The sequence below is a fragment of the Bos javanicus genome, chromosome 25, assembly GCF_032452875.1.
Source record: "Bos javanicus breed banteng chromosome 25, ARS-OSU_banteng_1.0, whole genome shotgun sequence".
Classification (NCBI taxonomy): domain Eukaryota; kingdom Metazoa; phylum Chordata; class Mammalia; order Artiodactyla; family Bovidae; genus Bos; species Bos javanicus.
In genome coordinates this window covers 27,509,565-27,535,370 of record NC_083892.1, presented here as the reverse complement: position 1 = coordinate 27,535,370, position 25,806 = coordinate 27,509,565, and the positions used below count along the sequence as shown (strand labels likewise).

The 25,806-nt window shown below is 39.5% G+C and overlaps 2 protein-coding genes across 3 annotated transcripts in view; one reads left to right on the top strand and one right to left on the bottom strand.

The window, feature by feature from the left end:
• SEPTIN14 (septin 14) overlaps positions 1-6,165 on the top strand; it is a 36,439-nt gene extending 30,274 nt beyond the window's left edge. For both annotated transcript variants that reach the window (XM_061401780.1, XM_061401781.1), the window contains exons 9-10: positions 1,159-1,291; positions 5,113-6,165. In XM_061401780.1, the coding sequence (XP_061257764.1) occupies positions 1,159-1,291; positions 5,113-5,292 (313 nt within the window). In that variant the 3' untranslated portion in view covers positions 5,293-6,165. The remainder of the gene's footprint in view (positions 1-1,158; positions 1,292-5,112) is intronic.
• A 246-nt stretch (positions 6,166-6,411) lies between these two features.
• On the bottom strand, positions 6,412-8,064 carry LOC133238545 (olfactory receptor 7A10-like). Its single transcript, XM_061401785.1, has one exon. It carries the CDS (start codon positions 7,423-7,425, stop codon positions 6,487-6,489), a length of 939 nt encoding a protein of 312 aa, XP_061257769.1. The 5' UTR covers positions 7,426-8,064; the 3' UTR covers positions 6,412-6,486.
• Positions 8,065-25,806: the final 17,742 nt, after the last annotated feature.

Sequence of the window (25,806 nt, the reverse complement as noted above, 5' to 3'; positions counted from 1 at the left end):
TGATAGGTGACTTGGAAATCCCCTATAACCATGAGATGTGATTATTTTGGAATGAGAATAGCTCTGCTTCTCGTATTCTGGGCCATCTGAATCTTGTGGGTTTTCATTATCTTCAGACCTCGATGGAGGGTTAGTAGGAGCAACATAATGCAAGGGCTAATTTATGTGTCTCCAATATGTACATGTCCCTGGAGGAGGGCATGGCAACCCACTCCAGTTCTTGCCTGGAGAGTCCCATGGACTGAGGAACCCGGCAGACTACAGTCCATGGGATTGCAAAGAGTCGGACACGACTGAGCGACTGAGCACACACAATATGTACTTGTGCTGAAACACTCCGTATCAATCCCAAAGAGAAAAGAAGTTTTTATAGGCAAAATTCGGGAGGGAGGGCTGTAGGCTGTGTAACCCTCCCATTATTGGTTGGTGGTGAGGTAACAAGATGGTGTTCAATCATCAGCCTTCTGGTTGCAGCCAGTCTGGGGTCCATATGCTTGTGCTCAGCCTGAAGTTATCATCCTCCACCTGGGTAGGAGCCTTGGTTCCTGTAGAACTCAGAGATCTGTTTCTGTGTCTTGGCTGTTGTGAATAGTGCTGCTGTGAGCACAGGGGTCCAGGTATCTTTTTGAATTGTAGTTTTGTTCTGGCATATGCCCAAGAGTGGGATTGCTGGATCGTATAGCAACACCATTTTCAGTTTTGGGGGAAATGTCTATACTGTTTTCCATAGTGGCTTTTCCACTTTACATTTCCACCAGCAGTGAAGTTTTGGTTTGTTTTTTTCTCACACCCTCTCCAGCATTTGTTATTTGTAGATTTTTTCATAATGGCCTTTCTGACTGGTACGAGGTGGCACCCCATGATAGTTTTGATTTGTATTTCTCGAATAATTAGGAATGCTGAGCATCTTTTCATGTGCCTGATAGCCATCTGTATATCTTTTTTGGAGAAATGTTTATTTAGGTCTTCTGCTTGTTTTTCATTTGGGTTGTTTGGTATTTTGTTTTCAAGTTATATGCATTGTTTATATTGGGTTGGCCAAAAAGTTCATTTGGGTTTTTCCATACAATGTTACATATATTTTAATATATAATATATATTTTTATATGTTTATTTATATTAACATTTTAATATAAGAACACACACATTTCTTTTTAGTTTTCAAGAGATCTATGAAGCCAAAAGGCAGGAGCTCTTGGAGCAATGTCAGAGGGAAGAAGAAGAGTTGAAACAGAAGTTTATGCAGCGAGTAAAGGAGAAAGAAACAGCATTTAAAGAAGCTGAAAAAGAGGCAAGTCCTGCTAGTTTGATATAATCCATATTCAAGTTTAGGGGTCCTATTAAATTGGGGGTTTTTATCTCAAGAGTTTAGATGATTTTGTTGAAGGATACTTTCTATTCTTCAAAAAGTAGCTATTTACCATGTAAGTTTTGGATGCAGCCTTTAAAAAAATGATTGCCTGTAATCTTATTTTTCCTAGAGCTTTTGGAGAATCAGCTTTTTTGAATTTTTGTAAACTGAAGTATAAATTGACTTACAATATTATATCAGTTTTGGGTGTACAACAGTGAGTCAATATTTTTATATATTAAATACCACCTGTCAATGAAGAGGGCATGGCATCCTACTCAATATTCTTTTTTTTTTTTAATTTTATTTTATTTTTAAACTTTACAAATTGTATTAGTTTTGCCAAATATCAAAATGAATCCGCCACAGGTATACATGTGTTCCCCATCCTGAACCCTCCTCCCTCTTCCCTCCCTATACCATCCCTCTGGGTCGTCCCAGTGCACTAGCCCCAAGCATCCAGTATCGTGCATCGAACCTGGACTGGCAACTCGTTTCATACATGATATTATACATGTTTCAATGCCATTCTCCCAAATCTTCCCACCCTCTCCCTCTGCAACAGAGTCCATAAAACTGTTCTATACATCAGTGTCTCTTTTGCTGTCTCGTACACAGGGTTATTGTTAGCATCTTTCTAGATTCCATATATATGCGTTAGTATACTGTATTGGTGTTTTTCTTTCTGGCTTACTTCACTCTGTATAATAGGCTCCAGTTTCATCCACCTCATTAGAACTGACTCAAATGTATTCTTTTTAATGGATGAGTAATACTCCATTGTGTATATGTACCACAGCTTTCTTATCCATTCATCTGCTGATGGGCATCTAGGTTGCTTCCATGTCCTGGCTATTATAAACAGTGCTGCGATGAACATTGGGGTACACGTGTCTCTTTCCCTTCTGGTTTCCTCAGTGTGTATGCCCAGCAGTGGGATTGCTGGATCATAAGGCAGTTCTATTTCCAGTTTTTTAAGGAATCTCCACACTGTTCTCCATAGTGGCTGTACTAGTTTGCATTCCCACCAACAGTGTAAAAGGGTTCCCTTTTCTCCACACCCTCTCCAGCATTTATTGCTTGTAGACTTTTGGATCACAGTCATTCTGACTGGCGTGAAATGGTACCTCATAGTGGTTTTGATTTGCATTTCTCTGATAATGAGTGATGTTGAGCATCTTTTCATGTGTTTGTTAGCCATCTGTATGTCTTCTTTGGAGAAATGTCTATTTAGTTCTTTGGCCCATTTTTTGATTGGGTCATTTATTTTTCTGGAGTTGAGCTGTAGGAGTTGCTTGTATATTTTTGAGATTAGTTGTCAGTTGCTTCATTTGCTATTATTTTCTCCCATTCTGAAGGCTGCCTTTTCACCTTGCTAATAGTTTCCTTTGATGTGCAGAAGCTTTTAAGTTTAATTAGGTCCCATTTGTTTATTTTTGCTTTTATTTCCAATATTCTGGGAGGTGGGTCATAGAGGATCCTGCTGTGATGTATGTCAGAGAGTGTTTTGCCTATGTTCTCCTCTAGGAGTTTTATAGTTTCTGGTCTTACGTTTAGATCTTTAATCCATTTTGAGTTTATTTTTGTGTATGGTGTTAGAAAGTGTTCTAGTTTCATTCTTTTACAAGTGGTTGACCAGTTTTCCCAGCACCACTTGTTAAAGAGATTGTCTTTAATCCATTGTATATTCTTGCCTCCTTTGTCAAAGATAAGGTGTCCATATGTGTGTGGATTTATCTCTGGGCTTTCTATTTTGTTCCATTGATCTATATTTCTGTCTCTGTGCCAGTACCATACTGTCTTGATAACTGTGGCTTTGTAGTAGAGCCTGAAGTCAGGTAGGTTGATTCCTCCAGTTCCATTCTTCTTTCTCAATATAGCTTTGGCTATTCGAGGTTTTTTGTATTTCCATACAAATTGTGAAATTATTTGTTCTAGCTCTGTGAAGAATACCGTTGGTAGCTTGATAGGCATTGCATTGAATCTATAAATTGCTTTGGGTAGTATACTCATTTACACTATATTGATTCTTCCAATCCATGAACATGGTATATTTCTCCATCTATTAGTGTCCTCTTTGATTTCTTTCACCAGTGTTTTATAGTTTTCTATGTATAGGTCTTTAGTTTCTCTAGGTAGATATATTCCTAAGTATTTTATTCTTTCCGTTGCAATGGTGAATGGAATTGTTTCCTTAATTTCTCTTTCTGTTTTCTCATTATTAGTGTATAGGAATGCAAGGGATTTCTGTGTGTTGATTTTATATCCTGCAACTTTACTATAATCATTGATTAGTTCTAGTAATTTTCTGGTGGAGTCTTTAGGGTTTTCTATGTAGAGGATCATGTCATCTGCAAATAGTGAGAGTTTTACTTCTTCTTTTCCAATTTGGATTCCTTTTATTTCTTTTTCTGCTCTGATTGCTGTGGCCAAAACTTCCAAAACTATGTTGAATAGTAATGGTGAAAGTGGGCACCCTTGTCTTGTTCCTGACTTTAGAGGGAATGCTTTCAATTTTTCACCATTGAGGATAATGTTTGCTATGGGTTTGTCATATATAGCTTTTATTATGTTGAGGTATGTTCCTTCTATTCCTGCTTTATGGAGAGTTTTTATCATAAATGGATGTTGAATTTTGTCAAAGGCTTTCTCTGCATCTATTGAGATAATCATATGGTTTTTATTTTTCAATTTGTTAATGTGGTGTATTACATTGATTGATTTGCGGATATTGAAGAATTCTTGCATCCCTGGGATAAAGCCCACTTGGTCATGGTGTATGATCTTTTTAATGTGTTATTGGATTCTGATTGCTAGAATTTTGTTAAGGATTTTTGCATCTATGTTCATCAGTGATATTGGCCTGTAGTTTTCTTTTTTTGTGGGATCTTTGTCAGGTTTTGGTATTAGGGTGATGGTGGCCTCATAGAATGTCTACTCAATATTCTTGCCTGGAGAATCCCATGGACAGAGGAGCCTGGCAGGCTACAGTTCAGAGGGTTACACAGAGTCAGACACGACTGAAGCGACTTAGCATGCACGCACGCACCATTTGTCAGCATAGAAAGTTATTAAAATATTATTCACTATATTCTGTATGCTGTACATTACATCCCTATGACTAATTATTTTATAACTGGACGTTTGTATCCTTTAATCTTCTTCACCTATTTCATTCATCCCTCTCCTCTGGCAACCACCAGTTTTTTCTTTGTATCTATGAGTGTGTTTCTGTTTCATTATGTTTATTCATTTGAATTGTTTTCTTTAGATTCCCTGTATAAGTGAAATCATATGGTATTTATCTTTCTCTTTCTTATCTATTATCTACCTCTGACTTATTTACTTAGCATAATACCTTCCAGGTCCTTTCATGTTGTCTCAAAAGGCAAGGTCTCTCTCTCTTTTTTTTTTAACGGGTAATGTTCCATTGTATGTATGTATATGTATACATATAGCACATCTTTAAGTAAAAAGTTTTCTCAGTGATTTTGCTATCATTTATAAATACCACAATCTCACATCCCCAGCCTTTCCAATCATTCTTCTTGCCCTTGTATGTAGATGCTCATTTGCCCTCAGGTCTGAAAATGTATTTACCAGCGATATGACTCCAGCAGAGATACTTTTGAGACTACTATTAAGATCAAGTGCTATTCTAATGATTAGGGTAGGTTTGATAATCAGAAGGAAAGAAACAGGTTCCTGGGGATGTGCCCCCATAGGGTGCTTTGAGTCACAACTGCGGATTTGTTTTACAGCTACAGGACAAGTTTGAACATCTTAAGAAGGTCCAACAAGAGGAGACAATGAGACTTGAGGAGGAGAGGAGACAACTGGAAGAAGAAATCCTAGAATTTTATAAAATGAAGGCCTCCTCTGGAACCTTGCAGAGTCAGGTGTGCACCAGTGTGAAGAAGGACAAAGAGCGTAAGAAATAATCCTTTACCACTCTGTGTTGTAGAGCCCTTTCACTCTCTCTCATCTTCCTGTGAGATTTTCCTCATAGCACTTAATTCTGATTGAAATTATGCTAAGTTTGAAAACTTGTTTACTTGCTGTGTATTTCCTCTCCCTAGAAGGTGAGCTCCTTGAGAGCACATACCTCGATCATCTTGTTAGATGCTCTATCATCAGGGTTTAGAACAAGAGTAGCACAGAACTGACGTTCAATAAATATTTGCTAAAATGAAAGAAGATCAAAGATTTATGTAGCACAGTGTAAAAGTGTTGATTAGCTGTGGAAATTCTTTTCCCATAGCCCTACCTGTGACTCTGGTGACCAAGTATATGTATTATTTCATATCTAAATAAAAGTGGGGGATTTTTTGGCATGCAGTATTACAAAAAGCTAATCCTTATGCTCATATTCCTTATAAAATTCTACTGATAATACTTTCTTGATAGTTTTTATTAAATAAAATGCTGTTTCTGATTATAACTCTTATACTTTTATATTAGACTTTGTAAAATAAATATTGGAATAAAACTTCAGAAGTGAAAGAGAGTCAGAGAATAATGGGAAACCATGAGTAACATTTGGATGATAATATTATGCCTTACATACGAACATTTACTTCAAACTAAAGTTATCAATGTTTTAGAAAATAAAGTAGATTTTTAAAACTATTTCCAAAGTTTCCTTCTGACTATATATCCTGAATTTTCTGCATTTACAATGTCAGTTCACCTGTTTGTGTGGCTGAACTTTACCATGACTTATTCAGCAAAACTACTACCCTTGAGTGTCTGTGTATATTTACTCTGAAATTTTTCTCATGTTCCTGAAAGAATAAAAAATTTTTCTGTTGTAATTGTTTTTGCTGCTTTCATTTCAAAGGCAGCATTTTTTTTCAGGGCATCAGGATATTGTGATTTAGGTTGGAAAGGGAAAACCTGAAATATTGAAAAAGTTGAGAAACAATGAAGAAAGAAATATCAATACATCAAAGCCACGTTAAAAAAAAAAGCAATGTTAGAAAATAAAACATATGGTATCATTGATTTAAGGGACATGGGGTAAAGAAAAAGGAAAAAAAAAGCATCTGAAGACAGCAAAAATATCAGGCTTTAGATGCCAAGCTTGTTCTTGGCTACTTATGAAAACTTCTCCAGCCCCAAGGTAAACACTCCTGTCACTCACTGAAAGCGAGAGTGGTGACAAGACTTTTCAGAGCCCCCTTTATGTCCTTGTTCCTCAGAGAGTAAATAAATGGATTCAGCATTGGCGTGACCTCAGTGTACATCACAGAGGCTATTGCGCTGGTTCTGGAATTTTGGGTAGTGGCAGAACTGAGGTACACCCCAAGACCTGTGCCATAAAACAAGCAAACAACTGAAAGATGAGACCCACAGGTGGAAAATGCCTTGTACTTCCCCCTTGCTGATGTAATCCTCAGTATGGAGGAGACAATCCGAGAATAAGAAACAACAATGCCAGAGAGGGGAATAATACCCATGAGCACAGTGGCAAAATACATCTCTATGATACTGAGAAGATTGTTAGAACAGGCAAGTTGGATAATCTGATTGATTTCACAGAAGAAATGGGGGATCTCCAAGTCAGTACAAAAGGACAGCTGCAACACCAGCAAACTGCGTAGCAAAGAGTCCAGGACACTCAATATCCAAGATGCCAGCACCAGCAAGCCACAGAGCTGGGGGGTCATCTTGGTTGTGTAGTGCAGTGGATGGCATATGGCTATGAACCGGTCATAGGCCATCGCAGAGAGGAGGAAAATGTCCAGTTCTGCAAAAAGGATGAAAAAATACAGCTGAGTGAGGCAGCCTTCATAGGTGATGCCTTTATTCTGGATGTAGAGGTTCAGCAGCATCTTTGGGATGGTGGTAGAGGTGAAACAGATGTCTGAAAAAGACAAATTGGAGAGGAAGAAGTACATGGGTGTGTGGAGGTGGGAGTCATAGATGGTGGTCAGAATGATGAGCAGGTTTCCAGCAATAGTTATCAGGTACATGGAGAGGAAAAGCCAGAAGAGGAGAGGCTGCAACTCTGCCTCATCTGATAGTCCAAGGAGAAGAAATCCTGAAAACTGTGTGTGATTTTCCTGTTCCATATAGGTGGTGTGACTGTCTTGAAAGGGGCAATAAAAAAATACAAACAAATAAGCATTATCAACCAACTGAACTACTACTGATTATATTTCTCATATCATATAAATATAGTTAATATTACGGTTTACACGTAATATAAATACATCCCTATATTTTGTTAATGGATCTGCTGCTGCTGCTAAGTCTCTTCAGTCGTGTCCGACTCTGTGCGACCCCATAGATGGCAGCCCACCAGGCTCCCCCGTCCCTGGGATTCTCCAGGCAAGAACACTGGAGTGGGTTGCCATTTCCTTCTCCAATGCATGAAAGTGAAAAGTCAAAGTGAAGTCGCTCAGTTGTGTCCGACTCTTAGCGACCCCATGGACTGCAGCCTACCAGGCTCCTCCGTCCATGGGATTTTCCAGGCAAGAGTAGTGGAGTGGGGTGCCATTGCCTTCTCCATGTTAATGCATCAGGGTCAGTATAGCCCAGTTCAGAGGATTAAAAATGTAGCCAATCTCTTTCTGCCACTGTACCCACTTCAGTATGCAAACTAGCCATTCGTCATATCTTATTCCTCAAAGCCAGCGTTATTTCTACCATTTCTCTGAGATAGAATTATGTAGTAGCTCCTTGCCCTTCATTGTCACTCATGGACTCACAGCATTAGCATCATCTGGAAAGCTTGTTACAAATGCAGAATTATATAAGAAAACTTAGGGATTTCCCTGATGTACCAGTGGCTAAAATCCTGTGCTCCCAGTGCAGGAAGCCCAGGTTTGATCCCTAGTCAAGCAACTAGATTCCACATGCCGCAACTAAGACCTGGCACAGCCAAATAAACAAATTTCTTTTTTTAAAAACAGAAAACTTTTATGAAGCTCATGGCTAATAAGAATGCAGCCATGGTTCTAACCAGCTTGTTCGTCAATTCATTTGATCCTCATAGTGCTATGAGGTAGGCAAATTGCCACTTACTGGCTGCTTAAAGCAACAGTGGCTCAGCTGTAAAGAATCTGCCTGCAAAGCCAGAGACCCAGGTTCAACCCCTGGGTTGGGCAGAGCCCCCGGAGGAGGGCATGGCAACCCTCTCCAGTATTCTTACTTGGAGAATCCGATGGACAGAGGAGCCTGGTGGGCTACAGTCCATGGGGTCTCAAAGAGTCAGACATGACTGAGGTGCCTAACACAAAGCAACACCAGCGTATTTTCTTACAGTTCCAGAGTCTATACTTTTGAAATCAGTTTCACTGAGCTAAAGTCAAGGTGTTGGCATGGTTGGCTCTTTCTGGAGGCTCTGTAGTGGAATCTGTCTTTTCCAGTTTCTGGATGCTGTCTGTATTCTTTGGTCCCTTTGTTCACATTACTCCAACCTCTCGTTTCCATCATCTCATGGTCTTCTGTCTCTTTGATCTTCTGCCTCCTTTATAAGGAATGCTATGATTAAAATAAGCCCACCCAGAGAAGCCTAACCCTAACCCTCCCTCTTGGACCTCCCTCGCACTTCCCTTATCGCACTCCTCTAGGTCATCACAGAGAAGCCAGCCGAGCTTCCTGTGCTTTATACCAGGTTCCCACTAGCTATCTATTTTACACATGGCAGCATATATATGTCAATCCTAATCTCCCAGTTCATCCCACCCTCCCCTTCTGCCCCTGTGTCTACATGTCTGTTCTGGACATCTGTGTCTCTATTCCTGCCTTGGAAATAAATTCATCTGTGCCATTTTTCCAGATTCCACATATATGCGTTGATACACTATGTTTGTTTCTCTCTTTCTCACTTACTTCACTCTGTATGAGACTCTAGGTCCATCCACGTCTCTACAGATGATCCTATTTCATTCCTTTTAGGCGCTGAGTAATATTCCGTTGTATATATGCACCACATCTTCTTTATCCATTCATCTGTCGATGGACATTTAGGTTCTTTCTGTGTCCTGATTATTGTAAATAGTGCTGCAATGAAACAACCAAGACATGGAAACATCCCTGATTCTGAATTCTGGTTTCCCCACCATGAACAAATATTCAGTAAGTACTGGCTTATTCTTAAGCACTGTGTCTCTCAGATATTTCAATTATTTCCCCACTACTTCTGTCCCATCTCTGTGGTCCCTCATCATCTCTTCCTCTGAAATGACAGGAGACTAGAATGTCTCCAGCACAATTATTGCATTGGCCCCAGAGAGGTCTTTCTACAATGTAAACCTACTCATGTATCATAGTTTCCTTTCTTCAGATATTGGACCAGTTTTGTATTAAATTTAGAAATACACTAATTGTATAACAGGGCACTTACTGATTTTTGTCTTGCCAAGCCAATTTCATCTTTTACTGTTCTTCATCTACCCCACATTGTTCTTCAGGCATTTAGGATTATTTTTCATATCGTAAGTATGCAATGCACTTCTTAAAAATTGTGATAAAACTCATATAACATAAAATTCACAACTGTGATCATTTGAAAGTATACAATTTCATGGCACTTGGTATAGTCACAGTGTTGTATGAACATCACCAATATTTAGTTCCAGAAATTTTTTGCTATCCTCAAAGAAAACCTCGTACCCATCAAACAGTCATTCACCATTCACCTTTCCTCTAATCTCTGGCAACCACTAATCAACCTTCTGTCTCTACATATTTGTCTGTCCTGGATATTTCATGTAAATAAAACCACACAATACGCAACCTTTTACATATCTGTGTCTGGCTTCTTTCGCTTATTATCACTCCACATTTTTACACCCCAATTTCTTCTGCCAGGATAGCTTGTACCTTGAAAATTCCAATTCCTCCATCAAGACTCATTCCAACATTTTTCTCAGGGAGCATACTCTATTTTACCCTAGGTCTTTGTTGCCCTCCCGCTCCCTGACACAGCTGAACAGTTTTTATTGCACTCTGTCGACACTGTTTTGCCTACTGTGAGATTTTTAAAAAAATATTTATTTATCTGGCTGTACCGGGTATTAGGGGTGACATGCAGGATCTTTTCTTTTCTTTTTTTTTTTTAGTTTCAGCATGTGAACTCTTAGTGGTGACATGTGGGATCTAGTTTCCTGACCAGGGATTGAACCCAGGCCCCCTGCATTAGGAGCGTGGAGTCTTAACCACTGGACCACCAGGGAAGTCCCCAGATGCCCCTTTTAAAGGGATAGTAGCTGTCTGGCTCCAGCTACTTTTTGCCCAGTGGGAATATGGTCCTCAAGGTGTCTAATCTTTCAAACCGTCAAGAGAAACCATAAATCTAGACTGTATATGAACCTTACCCCAATTTGGTAGGAAAGTCCTTATCATGGGATATTACTTTTAGTTTTTTGGTCTTATTCCCCTCTTTGATGGAAGGAATAACATCTCATCCCTTCCTTTATTCCAGAACACAGTTAAATGTTGAATTTAGAGTAATCCTTGCTAATTATTTCCTGAATGAGAGTTTGACTAGAAATTGTTAATAGTGGAAGGTAAGAGAAACAGAAACAAAAGGAAAAGCTGAAGTGGATATGGAAGATAAACAGGAGAAAATGCGGGAGAGGAGGGAAGGGGCAGCCCATGCAACTGAACTGAAAGCCAAAGCAGATAAACCATATTAAGAAATAATAGGCCACAGTTGATGCTAAAACTTTCCAAGTTCTTAAAACTGGGAAGTCTTGGTTTAGCTGAACTTTTATTTCTTTATCTCTGTTAGGAACCTTGAAAGTTGATACCATTCATAGGGATTCTCCCTCCATAGCTCATTTATCTCACTTTTTTCTGCACTTACAAGGATTCTCTGGCTTTCCAAGTTGTATCACTAGAGTTAACTTACACTGACTCCTTTTCTGTTTCTCCTGTGAACAATTGTTAAAAATGGGAGCTCTGCCCCCAGGAAGGGCAGGGAAACAAAATCACTCATGAGATCTCTGGAGGATACAATGGTGCTTCCTCTATTACTGATTAAGCCAAATTGCCAAATATGTACAAAAAAAGAAAGCCATTACAGCTTCAGAAGTTTCCAGGATCAAAGTCTCATTGTGCCTCATTAAATAAATTGTTACATTGTTACTCTGTTCTCTGCAGACTAGAATTCTCTAGAAGCTAAGGAGCTAAATAAAAGTTGATTTTGTTTTGGCAGTCATGCCTCTTGGGAGTAGCTATGGATCTCAATGTATGTCTTCTAATCAAGGTTAGGATTATTCCCTTAGATGTGATCTGTAGGGAGCAGGGTGTAAGGATGGTCCCCTTTATATCTAAGTGTAGTTAACTCATTATAGACCTAAAGTAAAGGGTTGGAGGAAGTCTGCTGAGCTCCCTAGGCTTTGACCAAGAAATTTGAAAATGATCAAAAAGTGTAAAAATTACAAAGCTTCATTGTTTCTCTGCACAAAACATTATTATTTTTATTTCTAAACATTAGTTATCTGGACCTTTGCTGCTCCTTCAACTAAAAGATTTTATAACCATTGTTATCAGTAATCATTGTTTATACTTCATTTATCTTATTATATTACTTACATAAATTTAATAAAAATGGAATTTCTTATTACAGAGTCTAAATATAGACTCTTCAGTGTCTAATGTACATTTTTCATGTAAATGTCTAATGTATTAATACATTTTCCAACATCAATCATTCTCAGCAAATCAAAATAGTCCACCAAACGGAAATGGGTCTTTAAATACTTGCCCATTTTTGGACATTTATTTGCTTTCCAAGTTTTCTTTATGACAATATTGATTGATTTTATGTATGTCATTTTAGAACTATGTAAACTGTATCTTTAGAGCTATATCTCGCTTAGTTTTTAAAGGTATTTCCTTGATCATATTATAAACGATCATCTATTCCACGATATTCAGTTCCATTTAGTTCAGTTCAGTCATTCAGTCTTGTCCGACTCTTTGCAACCCATGGACTGCAGCACACCAGGCCTCCCTATCCATCACCAACTCCCAGAGTTTACACAAACTCGTGTCCATTGAGTCAGTGATGCCATCCAACCATCTCATCCTCTGTAGTCCCCTTCTCCTCCCACCTTCAATCTTTCCCAGCATCAGGGTCTTTTCCAATGAGTCAGTTCTTCGCATCAGGTGGCCAAAATATTGGAGTTTCAGCTTCAGCATCAGTCCTTCCAATGAATATTCAGGACTGATTTCCTTTAGGATTGACTGGTTGGATCTCCTTGCAGTCCAAGTGACTCTCAAGAGTCTTCTCCAACACCACTGTTCAAAAGCTCAAAATTTTTATGCTGTCAAATTTTTATTTTTTGTGCCATATCTTTATTTATCTATCTGCATAAAATGCTTAAATAATGAGTAGAAAAAATGTTATTTCTGTCTACAATACTTTTATGTCAGGTGCCAGGTTACTCTTTCAAATAGACTTCAGAATCATCTAGCCTTGTTGCAAGAAAAATACTATAGATTTATTCAATACTCCATTAAACTTCAAATTTAATTTGCAAACAATTGACATATTTGTTGCATTCAGAATTCCATTCTAATAACAAGAATTTGCCTTTAGGTATTTCAGCCTCTTTTAGGATAAGCTTTCCTGTAGTTTGTAGATTATGCTAATTTACTGATAATAGTATTTTAATATATTTTAGGTTTACTTCCATTAAGGTATTTTCCCTATTATCTGATATATTAGGAAAACTTCTGATATTTCTGTATTTTTAAAGTATCATGTTAGTTTTCGGGACTTTTTTTCTTAATTTTAAGAGTATTTCCAAAATTTAACTTTATCCTAATAATGTGTGTTAGTAGTTCAGTCTTGTCTGCCTCTTTGCAGTCCCATGGACTGTAGCTTGCCAGACTCCTCTGCTCATGGAATTCTCCAAGCAAGAATACTGGAGTAGGTTGCCATTTCCTTCCCCAGGGGATCGTTCCAACCCAGAGATCAAACCTGGGCCTCCCACATTGCATGCAGATTCTTTACCGTCTGAACTACCAGAGTTTTATAAGACCTATTTCACTTTTAGGTCTTACTGCATTGATTTGACATTTCAGTGCACTGTGAAAATTTATGGCAGGAGTTGGGAATTCTTGATGGCAAATTGAAGATGGTGATGTTTAAAGACCCTGACTTCATCTCCTTCCATGGGTATGCCAAAACTGCAACTATTTACAAAGCAACTATCTATGAGAACAATCTCCATGATAATAAGAACAACAATATCCCTTTAGACTAGTAGAAAAGATCTTCTACAGCTAAAGATATAAAGAAGGAACCACAGTGAGTCAGGTAGGCAGAGCAGAGATGGAGCCCCACCCACCAGAGGCCAGCTGCTGTAGGACCCTCCTGAGCCCTGGCCACCCCAAGACCTGGCCCCACTCACCAAAAACCCAGGACCAGCCACACCTACCAGCAGGCTGACAGTAGTTCTGGGACCAGAGTGGCCCTACAGCCATCATGTCAAGACTTCACTTACCCATTAGCAGGCCAGGAATGAGACTCCCCTGAGGCATAGCCCCACCAACCAGTGGCTGGCAGCTTTGGCACAACACAGCCTGACAACCAACTGGACCTGCCATGCCCATAATAGACAGCTCACCACAACAGAAGGACTCAGGCAGCCCACACAGAGGGCATCTCTAAACCATACAGCTCTAGTGACCTGAGGGGAGTGCACTATTGCACCCTGCAGGGTATTTCCTACATAAGGCCACTTCTCCAAGATCAGGAAATGTAACTAACCTACCAAATACATAGGAATAAAAACAACAGATTATGCAAAATGAGGTAATGGAGACATATGCTCCAAATGAAGAAACAAGATTAAACCCCAGAAGAACTAAACTAATTGAAGTGGAAACAAGTGATCTACCCAATAAAGAATTTAAGGTAATGATCATAAAGATACTCAAAGAACTTGATGAAGAGATGAATAGAGTGAGAAATTAGAAGTTTTTAATGAAGAGTTAGAAAATATAAAGAAACAAGGAGAACTGAAGAATACAATAACTGAAATAAAAATACACTAGAAGGAATCAACAGTAGATTAGATGATATGAAGAACAGACATGCAAACTAGAAGACAGAATAGTGGAAATCACTATAGGTAAACAGAAAAAGAAATTTAATGAGAAGAGTTTAAGAGACCTCTGAAATAACAGGAAGTGTACTAACACATTCTTATCACAGGGATTCCAGAAGAAGAGGAGAGAAAAGGCAGAGGACTTATTTGAAGACATAAGAGCAGTAAACTACACTAACCTGGGAGAAGACTCTTGAGAGTCCCATGGACTGCAAGGAGATCCAACCAGTCCGTTCTGAAGGAGATCAGCCCTAGGTGTTTTTTGGAAGGAATGATGCTAAAGCTGGAACTCCAGTACTTTGGCCACCTCATGCGAAGAGTTGACTCATTGGAAAAGACTCTGATGCTGGGAGGGATTGGGGGCAGGGGGAGAAGGGGACGAGAGAGGATGAGATGGCTGGATGGCATCACCGACTCAATGGATGTGAGTTTGCATGAACTCCGGGAGTTGGTGATGGACAGGGAGGCCTGGCGTGCTGCGATTCATGGGGTCGCAAAGAGTCAGACATGACTGAGCGACTGGACTGAACTGAACTGAACATTAACCTGGGAAAGGAAACAGATGTCTAGGTCCAGGAAGTACAAACAGTCCCAGACAGAATCACCACAAAGAGGGCCACACCAAGACACCTTGTAATTAAAATAGCAAAAATTAAATATAAAGACAAAATATTAAAAGCAGCAAAGGAAAAGCAACAAGTTGCATACAAGGAAACTCCTATAAGGCTGTCAGCTGACTTTTTAGCAGAAAGTCTGCAAGCCCGAAAGGAGTGATGTGATATATTTAAAGTGGTAAAAAAGAGGAAAACCTACAACTAAGAATACTCTACTCAGCAAGACTTTCATTCAGATTTGAAAGTGAGATAAAAATTTTACAGACAAGAAAAGCCTAAAAGAGTTCCAACACTATGAAATCAGCTTTACAAACAACCCTAAGCAGAAAAGAAAAGTCACAGCTAGACATGGGAAAAGTACGAAAGGAAAAAATCTCATTGGTAAAGGCAAATATACAGTAAAGATAGTAGATCAACCACTTATAAATCAAGTAGGAAAGTTAAAAGGCAAACCTAGTAAAGTCATCTATATCCACAGTAGGTAGATATTAAGGGATACACAAAACAAAAGGATGTAAAATATGATGTCACAAACAGTAAACACAGGCAGAGGGACTAAAAATGTAATGTTCTAAAATGCATTTGAAGTTAAGCAATTAGCAATTTAACACAATGATTTTTATAAGTTGCTTATATATAGATGTAGATTGCTACATATAAACCTTATAATAAACACAAACTATAATAGATGTATTAGATACACACACAAAAAGAGAAAAGAAACCAAACATAGTAACAAAGATAGCTGTCAAATCACAGGGAAGAGAACAAAGAAAAAGAAGGGAATGAAAAAGAACCACAAAAACAACTAGAAAAAAAAATGTTTTTAAAATGGCAACAAGTACATACCTATAAATAATTACTTTAAAATTAAATGGATTAATTGCATCAATCAAAAGACATACAGTGACCAAATGGATACAGAAACAATACTCAAATATATGCTGTCAACAAAAGACTCACTTCGGATCCAAAGACACACACAGACTGAAAGTGGAATCTGTTCTCCATTGATTTCTATGTCTATCTTCACACTAAACTACAATGTCTTGATTTCTGCACCTTTAAAGTAAGTTTTGGAGTCAAGTAGTATGAGACCTTTTCTTGTTTTCTTACAAAATTCTGTTGGCTATTGTAGGTTCTTTGCATTGCTATATAAATATTACATAATGGTCAATTTCTATTAAGCAGTCCTAACAAATTTTAATTTGGATTTTACAGCAGCCACAAAGCAGTTTAGGCAGACTTGCTCTGTATCATGCCATCTCCCATGAACTCTAAAATATTACTTACTTCTAACATCAATTCTCCAGTGGACCACATTCTACAAAGCTAGTGGAGGTGATGGAATTCCAGTGGAGCTCTTTCAAATCCTGAAAGATGATGCTGTGAAAGTGCTGCACTCAATATGCCAGCAAATTTGGAAAACTCAGCAGTGGCCACAGGACTGGAAAAGGTCAGTTTTCATTCCAATCCCAAAGAAAGGCAATGCCAAAGAATGCTCAAACTACTGCACAATTGCGCTCATCTCTCATGCTAGTAAAGTAATGCTCAAAATTCTCCAAGCCAGGCTTCAGCAATACATGAACCATGAACTTCTGATGTTCAAGCTGGTTTTAGAAAGGGCAGAGGAAACCAGAGATCAAATTGCCAACATCCACTGGATCATGGAAAAAGCAAGAGAGTTCCAGAAAAACATCTACTTCTGCTTTATTGACTATGAGAAAGCCTTTGACTGTGTGGATCACAATAAACTGTGGAAAATTCTGAAAGAGATGGGAATACCTGACCACCTGATCTGCCTCTTGGGAAACCTATATGCAGGTCAGGAAGTAACAGTTAGAACTGGACATGGAACTACAGACTGTTTCCAAATCAGGAAAGGAGTACATCAAGGCTGTATATTGTCACCCTGCTTATTTAACTTCTATGCAGAGTACATCATGAGAAACGCTGGGCTGGATGAAGCGCAAGCTGGAATCAAGATTGCTGGGAGAAATATCAATAACCTCAGATATGCAGATGACACCGCCCTTATGGCAGAAAGTGAAGAGGAACTAAAAAGCCTCTTGATGAAAGTGAAAGAGGAGAGTGAAAAAGTTGGCTTAAAGCTCAACATTCAGAAAACAAAGATCATGGAATCTGGTCCCATCAGTTCATGGGAAATAGATGGGGAAACAGTGGAAACAGTGTCAGACTTTATTTTTCTGGGCTCCAAAATCACTGCAGATGGTGACTGCAGCCATGAAATTAAAAGATGCTGACTCCTTGGAAGAAAAGTTATGTCCAACCTAGATAGCATATTCAAAAGCAGAGACATTACTTTGCCAACAAAGGTCCGTCTAGTCAAGGCTATGGTTTTTCCAGTGGTCATGTATGGATGCGAGAGTTGGACTGTGAAGAAAGCTGAGTGCCGAAGAATTGATGCTTTTGAACTGTGGTGTTGGAAAAGACTCTTGAGAGTCCCTTGGACTGCAAGGAGATCCAACCAGTCCATTCTAAAGGAGATCAGCCCTGGGTATTCTTTGGAAGGAATGATGCTGAAGCTGAAACTCCAGTACTTTGGCCACCTCATGCGAAGAGTTGACTCATTGGAAAAGACTGTGATGCTGGGAGGGATTGGGGGCAGGAGGAAAAGGGGACGACAGAGGATGAGATAGCTGGATGGCATCACCAACTCTATGGACGTGAGTTTGAGTGAACTCCGGGAGTTGGTGATGGACAGGGAGGCCTGGTGTGCTGCGATTCATGGGGTCGCTAAGAATCGGACACGACTGAGCGACTGAACTGAACTGAACTGAACATCAGTTCATAATGTAGGTGGAATTTTCTGAGTTTATCAATAAAGAACAAAAGACCAAAATGTTTTACTTCCTGTCATTAAGGAAATATTCAACAGGGAGGTGTAAACTTGAGTACGCAGAGACTAATTACCAAGTCCCACATTTGACCACCTAATGTCAGACCTGAGGTGTGGAACGGTCCTTGGTAGAGAAGGTCTCAAAATACCTCCATCTGACTCTAAGAGTAGACCACAATCATGATATTAAAAGTGGTAAATGGAACAGGACCAGCAGCGCCAAGATCAACTCAGAACTAATTCCAAAAGTAGAATCTCTGGGCTTGCTTAAGCAGAATTTGCATTTGAACAAGATTCCCAAGTGATTCATATACACTGCTAGAGACCTTTTGGTCTAAAATACTATTTCTCAAAATGTTGCCTTTTGTGTTGGATAATTCTTATTTTAAATTAGTTAATTGTTTTATTTTGGGGCTGTGCTGGATCTTTGTTGCTGTGCACCGGCTTATTGAAATAGCTTCTCTTGTTGTGGAGTGGCTCTAGAGTGCAGGCTCGGTCGTTGTAGTGCATGGGCTTACTGCTCTGCAGCATGTGGGATCTTAGTTCCCCGGCCACGGATTGAACCCCTGTCTCCTACTTTAGCCGGCAGATTCTTAACTGCTGGACCACCATGGAAGTCCCTGGAAAATTCTCTGTGATGGGAACGCCTTGTGCAGTACAGGATGTTGAGCAGCACTCCTTGCCTTAATCCAACGAATGGCAGTAGTACTTTCCCACTTGTGACAAATAAGATTTCTCCCCAAAGTGCCAAGTGTGCCTGCAGGCAAAAATACCCGAGTTGAGGGCAACTGGCTTTGAGCATGAGAACTAGAAATAACATAATGGGGCCCCAGTCAAACCTCATCCTTTAGTAACTTAGGGCAGATTACTTCATCCATCTAGGCCAATTTCTGATAATATAGAATGATATTCAAACAGTATGGACCTCAGAGAGTGGCTTTTAGTAAAAATTAAATGAGACAATTTGTATGAGAATCTTAAGTTCAGTTCCTGGTGCATAAAAAGATCCAAATATATACTATATATATATATATATATATATATATATATATATATATAAAACTAATTTTTTCTGAATGGGTGAATTTAACTCAGATGACCATTATATCTACTAATGTGGGCAAGAATCCCTTAGAAGAAATAGAGTAGCCACATAGTCAACAAGAGTCCAAAATGCAGTACTTGGATGCAATCTCAAAAACGACAGAATGATCTCTGTTTGTTTCCAAGGCAAACCATTCAATATCACAGTAATCCAAGTCTATGCCCTGACAAGTAATGCTGAAGAAGCTGAAGTTGAAAGGTTCTATGAAGACCTACAAGACCTTCTGGAACTAATACCCCAAAAAGATGTTCTTTTCATTATAGGGGACTGGAATGCAAAAGTAGGAAGTCAAGAAACACCTGGAGTAACAGGCAAATTTGGCCTTGGAGTACAAAATGAAGCAGGTCAAAGGCTAATAGAGTTTTGCCAAGAGATCGCCCTGGTCATAGCAAACACCCTCTTCCAAAAACACAAGGGAAGACTCTACACATGGACATCAGCAGATGGTCAACACCGAAATCAGATTGATTATATTCTTTGCAGCCAAGATGGAGAAGCTCTATACAGTCAGCAAAAACAAGACCAGGAGCTGAGTGTGGCTCAGATCATGAACTCCTTATTGCCAAATTCAGACTTAAATTGAAGAAAGTAGGGAAAACCACTACACCATTCAGGTATGACCTAAATCAAATCCCTTATGATCATACAGTGGAAGTGACAAATAGATTCAAGGGATTTGATCTGATAGACAGAGTGCCTGAAAAACTATGGACAGAGGTTCATGACATTGTATGGAGGCAGTGATCAAGACCATCCCAAAGAAAAAGAAATGCAAAAAGGCAAAATGGTTGTCTGAGGAGGCCTTACAAATTGCTGAGAAAAGAAGAGAAGCTAAAGGCAAAGGAGAAAAGGAAAGATATACTCATTTGAATGCAGAGTTCCAAAGAATAGCAAGAAGAGATAAGAAAGCCTTCCTCAGTGATCAATGCAAAGAAACAGAGGAAAATAATAGAATGGACTAGAGATCTCTTCAAGACTACAGATCTCTTCAAGAAAATTAGAGACACCAAGGGAAAATTTCATGCAAAGATGGGCACAATACAAGACAGAAATGGTATGGACCTAACAGAGGCAGATGATATTAAGAAGAGGTGGCAAGAATACACAGAAGAACTCTGCAAAAAAGATCTTCATGATCCAGATAAACACAATGGTGTGATCACTCACCTAGAGCCAGATATCCTGGAATGTGAAGTCAAGTGGGCCTTAGGAAGCATCACTACGAACAGAGCTAGTGGAGGTGATGGAATTCCAGTGGAGCTATTTCAAATCCTAAAAGATGGTGCTGTGAAAATGCTGCACTCAATATGCCAGCAAATTTGGAAAACTCAGCAGTGGCCACAGGACTGGAAAAGGTCAGTTTTCATTCCAATCCCAAAGAAAGTCAATGCCAAAAAATGTTAAAACTACCACACAATTGCACTCATCTCACATGTTAGCAAAGCAATGCTCAAAATTCTCCAAGCTAGGCTTCAACAGTACGTGAGCTGTGAAATTCCAGATGTTCAAGCTGGATTTGGGAAAGGCAGAGGAACCAGAGATCAAATTGCCAACATCCATTGGATCATAGAAAAAGCAAGAGGATTACAGAAAAACATCTACTTCTGCTTTATTGACTATGCCAAAGCCTTTGACTGTGTGGATCATGACAAACTGTGGAAAATTCTTTAAGAGATGGGAGTACCAGACCACCTGACCTGCCTCCTGAGAAATCTGTATGCAGGTCAATAAGCAACAGTTAGAACTGGACATGGAACAACAGACTGGTTCCAAATTGGGAAGAGTACATCAAGGCTGTATATAGTCATCCTGCTTATTTAACTTATATGCATGAGAAACGCTGGGCTGGATGAAGCACAAGCTGGAATCAAGATTGATAGGAGAAATATCAATAACCTCAGATATGCAGATGACACCAGCCTTATGGCAGAAAGCGAAGAAGAACTAAAGAGCCTCTTGATGAAAGTGAAAGAGGAGAGTGAAAAAGTTGCCTTAAAACTCAACATTCAGAAAACTAATACCATGGCATCCAGTCCCATCACTTCATGGCAAATGGTTGGGGAAACAGTGGAAACTGTGTCAGACTTTATTTTCTTGGGCTCCAAAATCACTACAGATGGTGACTGCAGGCATGAAATTAAAAGACACTTGCTCCTTGGAAGGAAAGCTATGACCAACCTAGACAGCATATTAAAAAGCAGAGACATTACTTTGCCAACAAAGGTCTGTCTAGTCAAGGCTATGGTTTTTCACGTGGTCATGTATGGATGTGAGAGTTGGACTATAAAGAAAGCTGAGTGCTGAAGAATTGATGCTTTTGAACTGTGGTGTTGGAGAAGACTCTTGAGAATCCTTTAGACTGCAATGAGATCCAATCAGTCCATCCTAAAGGAAATCAGTCCTGAATTGGAAGGACTGATGCTGAAGCTGAAACTCCAATACTTTGGACACCTGATGCGAAGAACTGACTCATTGGAAAAGACCCTGATGCTGGGAAAGATTGAAGGTGGGAGGAGAAGGGGACGACAGAGGATGAGATGGTTGGATGGCATGACCGACTCAGTGGGCATGAGTTTGAGTAAACTCTGGGAGTTGGCAATGGACAAGGAAGCCTGGTGTGCTGCAGTCCATGGGGTTGCAAAGAGTAGGACATGACTGAGTGACTGAACTGAACTGAACTGAATGTTTTCTAAATGAAGGGCCAAATGCCAGGTCTTAATCTGTGTTAAAAGCATAAAACTCCTAATTGACTTATCAAAGGCATCACGAAGCTAATGGCTAGTACTTATGGTTTTATCTCAAAGGAAAACACCTCTCACCCTTATGGAGGGGGTGAATAGCAATTTTCTAGCGATTTCAGGAGATGTGCCCTGACACAGTCAATATTTTGGAGGTCTGTGAGACCTATGTAACACAGAATCCTCAGTCTTAGATTTGGAGAAAATATGAAATCAAGATTGAGAGACAGTACAAGGAGGTGAGACCTTTAGAAGGCAGGAGAATTCATGGAAAAAGAGTAACAAAAACTGGAGTCACCTGAGGGCCAATCAGATCTATTAGGAATAGACAATCAGTGGGGGATTTTCCCCTTGTATCCAGACCAGTGTCCCACAGGAAAATGCTATGCTCAGAAGTACAGGTAATAATAAAAAGCAGTGCCTAATGAGCAGACCCCAGAAACTGTAAATATCCTCTCTGCTACTGTTCTTGAGCACAGGGACCCTTAAGCTGGAGAGGGCATGATTGTTGATTTTAGATTCCTAAATTTGGCTCGGAAACTGAAGTTTCACTCCTTTCTGCTGTCCTCTGTGGTAACAGAGCCTCAGTCTCCATCACTAACCATCCAGAGAAGAATTCAGACTTCCACACAGAGCTCTTCCTCTCAGAGACCCCATTCAGGTGAGTCTAAGAGCTCGGTAGGTACTTCAGGAAAGATTCAAAGAGGAGGGAAGTGGAGGATTTCCACCCGAGGTCACCTGAGAGAAAAACCAAACTAGCCCAGAACCTAGAGATTATTTGCTAGTTAGACTGATTAATGGATCATTAATTTATTTAGTATGTTAGAAGGAGAAGTGTCCTTTGGACAAATACAAGAATCATTGCAACATTTAAATGATGGGAATGCAAGTCCTTTCAGAGGAGAAGAAGGGAACAAAGGTGTAAAGAGGTTCCAATAAAATTATATGTGAAGCATTTTGCATTGAAGAGGAATAGCAAAATAGAGTATTAGGTGTGGAGGCCTGTGCAGTGAACTGAAAACATTTAAAAATATTTACCATGGGGTGTATTTGAGCATGTTCTATATATATTAGAAATCCCAGAACACACTATAATTTTGCAACAACAGTTCTTAAGATAAACATTTTGCATTGGTAGCATACTGAATATTCACATGAAAAAACGTTGTATTTAATGTGAAAAAGGAGTATGCTAAAGAGCCTTATTTTACAATCATTTTATTACCTATTTGTGAAAGTGATGGACACATTTGAGATGTAAAATAAAAAATTTGACCCCATTTCATCATCATCTTCATCCACAGGAAGGAATTACACTAAACTTTTTACGTATGTTGACTAAATCAGTTGACCACCTCAGGATACATAGATACCGCTATACCCATTATTTGAGTAAAAATTCCTGTGTCAAGGACATCCCCTGGAGAAGGGAAAGGCTACCCACTCCAGTATTCTTGGGCTTCCCTTGTGGCTCAGCTGGTAAAGAATCCGCCTGCAATTCGGGCGGCCTGGTTTCGATCCCTGGGTTGGGAAGATCTCCTGGAGAAGGGAAAGGCTTCCCACTCCCATATTCTGGAGTCCTGGAGAATTCCATGGACTATATAGTCCATTGGGTCACAAAGAGTCGTACATGACTGAGTGACTTTCACTTCACTTTCATTCACATTTTAAATGATTTGTTTGCCTCTCCATAGACAAACAGCTAATACATGGTAGATTCAATATTCTAAAGATGGTTTCCTGATTCTGAAAGTTTTGCATTTAATACCATTTAGAAAGTCTTTTGCCATTTCATCTTTTACAGTCTCTAATATTGTAGGTTGTAATTTTCTGTTGTAAATTGAGGGTTGATTCCCTTTGCTCATTTTTCTAGTGGCATGTTCAATCGATAAGGTGTCTTAACGTTGTGAGGTATCATTCCTTTCCCTTGAGGATAATTTTTTTTTTTTTTTTTTGCTGCTTTAGTAGTTATTCTGCGTGTCAAGGGGCTATAATGGGATTGGAATGCTGCCAGAACCAAAAGAGCTTTCTCCCTGTCACAATCTCTCAGAAATCTGAGCATTTTGGATCTCTTTCCTTTCATATGTCTTTGTCTTTTCCCTCTCTCTGTTTTTGAAATGCTTCTTTTGTTTCCTTAAATATTATACCCAAACTGGTCATATAAATATGGAACCCCATGGCCATGGTAGCTTTCCAACTGGAATTGGGTTACTGTTTCTATATTCTTTAGGATAAAAATAATCAGATGTCCACAGCTTCCCTTGTATCGTTTGTTTCTTAATCATTGCGGCAGTGGTGAGAAGATCCTGGTAATAACATGACCCCAGGAAATCATAAAGTGGTAACGTGCTTGGTGTGTATATGTGTTGTATGTTGGTTGAGTGTGTTCCTTTGTATTTTGTGGGGCATAAGCAGTTCTCAGGGCAGTGGTACCCAGCCCATAAGCTCCAAAATCTGACCTTTAGTACAGATGCCAAAATGTTAACCAACAGATGGAAATAAGAGCATCATCTTTACCCACAGGATTCCTTGGAAACAAAATTGATGAAGTATGAGGGATGGCATGTGAATGAGGACTCCCTGTGTCTTGAAGTTTCACTGCAGCAGAAAAGTCACCTGGTTTCTCCACATCCTCTGACAATGTCTTTCATCACATTCCCTCGTATTTCCTCTCAGCACACAGGCCCCTTTGTCAGAGTCTTTGCTAAGTCTCTTTCCCTTGTGAAAGCATTAGTAGCTCAGTCGTGTCTGACTCTTTAACCCCATGGACTGTAGTCCTCTGTCCCTGGGATTCTCCAGGCAAGAATACTGGAGCAGGTTGCCATTTCCTCCTCCAGAGGGAACCCCAGGACTGAACCCCAGCTCTCCCGCATTGCAGGCAGGGTCTTTAACATCTGAGCCACGAGGGAAGCCCCCTTGTCCTCGTAGAGCAACCCAGAGAACCTCATGTCTTGTATTCAGTCTTCCTTGAGTTCTCTATTTTTATTTGCAGGGCTTTTTGAGTTCCTAATAAAAAATAATACCCTTTCCACTATTTTTATATCTACTCTTTTTTTCTTCTGGACAGATGATAGTACCTGTCACCATCTGACATGATATATAATATTTACTTATATTTTTCACCATCATCATATTCTAGGGAATTTTTCTCTTAGTGCCTTTTACCTTTTGCCTAGAAGATGGTCGGTACTCAGCATTTATTTCTCAAATTCATGAAAGCATTTCTCATTAAACTTTGCAATATATGATCTCTTTGGGGAAAATCTGAGTATGGGGTAGGAATCCCTTGTCAGAGAAGTCATGGGATATCCCTTGAAGAGCATAGTTGCTTAGTTGTTCAGTCATGTCCAACTCTTTGCAACCCTGTGGACTGTAGCTCGCCCGGCTTCTCTGTCCATGGAGATTCTCCAGGCAAGTATTCTGGAGTAGGTTGCCATTTCCTCCTCCAGGGAATCTTCCCAACCCAGGGACTGAACCCGTGTCTCCTGTCTCCTGCATTGCAGGCAGATTCTTTACCTGCTGAGCCATCCGGGAAGCCCTTAAAAGAGGATGAGATCCGTATAAATATATATGTTGATTTCTTCACTGCCTAATATAAATAGTAGTGATTCAAATGTATTAGCAATGTATTAGTGGTCATTATTTTTTGTTTCTTGGTAGTCACCACCACCATATGGTACCAGGCAATGTTACACAATTTTCAAGTTTTCTTCTGAGGCTATCAAAGAACCAGAACTGCAGTCCCTCACATTTGAGTTTTTTCCCTCCAAGTACATAATCAGTGTGTTTGGAAATTTGCTTAACATCCCAGCCATTAGTTCAGACTCCCACCTCAACACACCCACATAGTTCTGCCTCTCTAATCTGCCCCTCGTGGCCATCTGTTTCGTCACCACCACAATTCCAAAGATGCTAGTGAATATGCAGAGAAAAGTTATAACCTATGAAAGTTACATCAGCCATATGTATTTTTACATATGCTTTGTAGTTTCTCTGACCATGATGATCTATGACCACTTGGTCATCAGCCACTCCCTGCACTAAGTGATCATCATGTACAAGTCA

Excerpts from the sequence above, each read along its gene's own strand:
- LOC133238545 (XM_061401785.1), bottom strand. The coding sequence starts at position 7,425 with ATGGAACAGGAAAATCACACACAGTTTTCAGGATTTCTTCTCCTTGGA.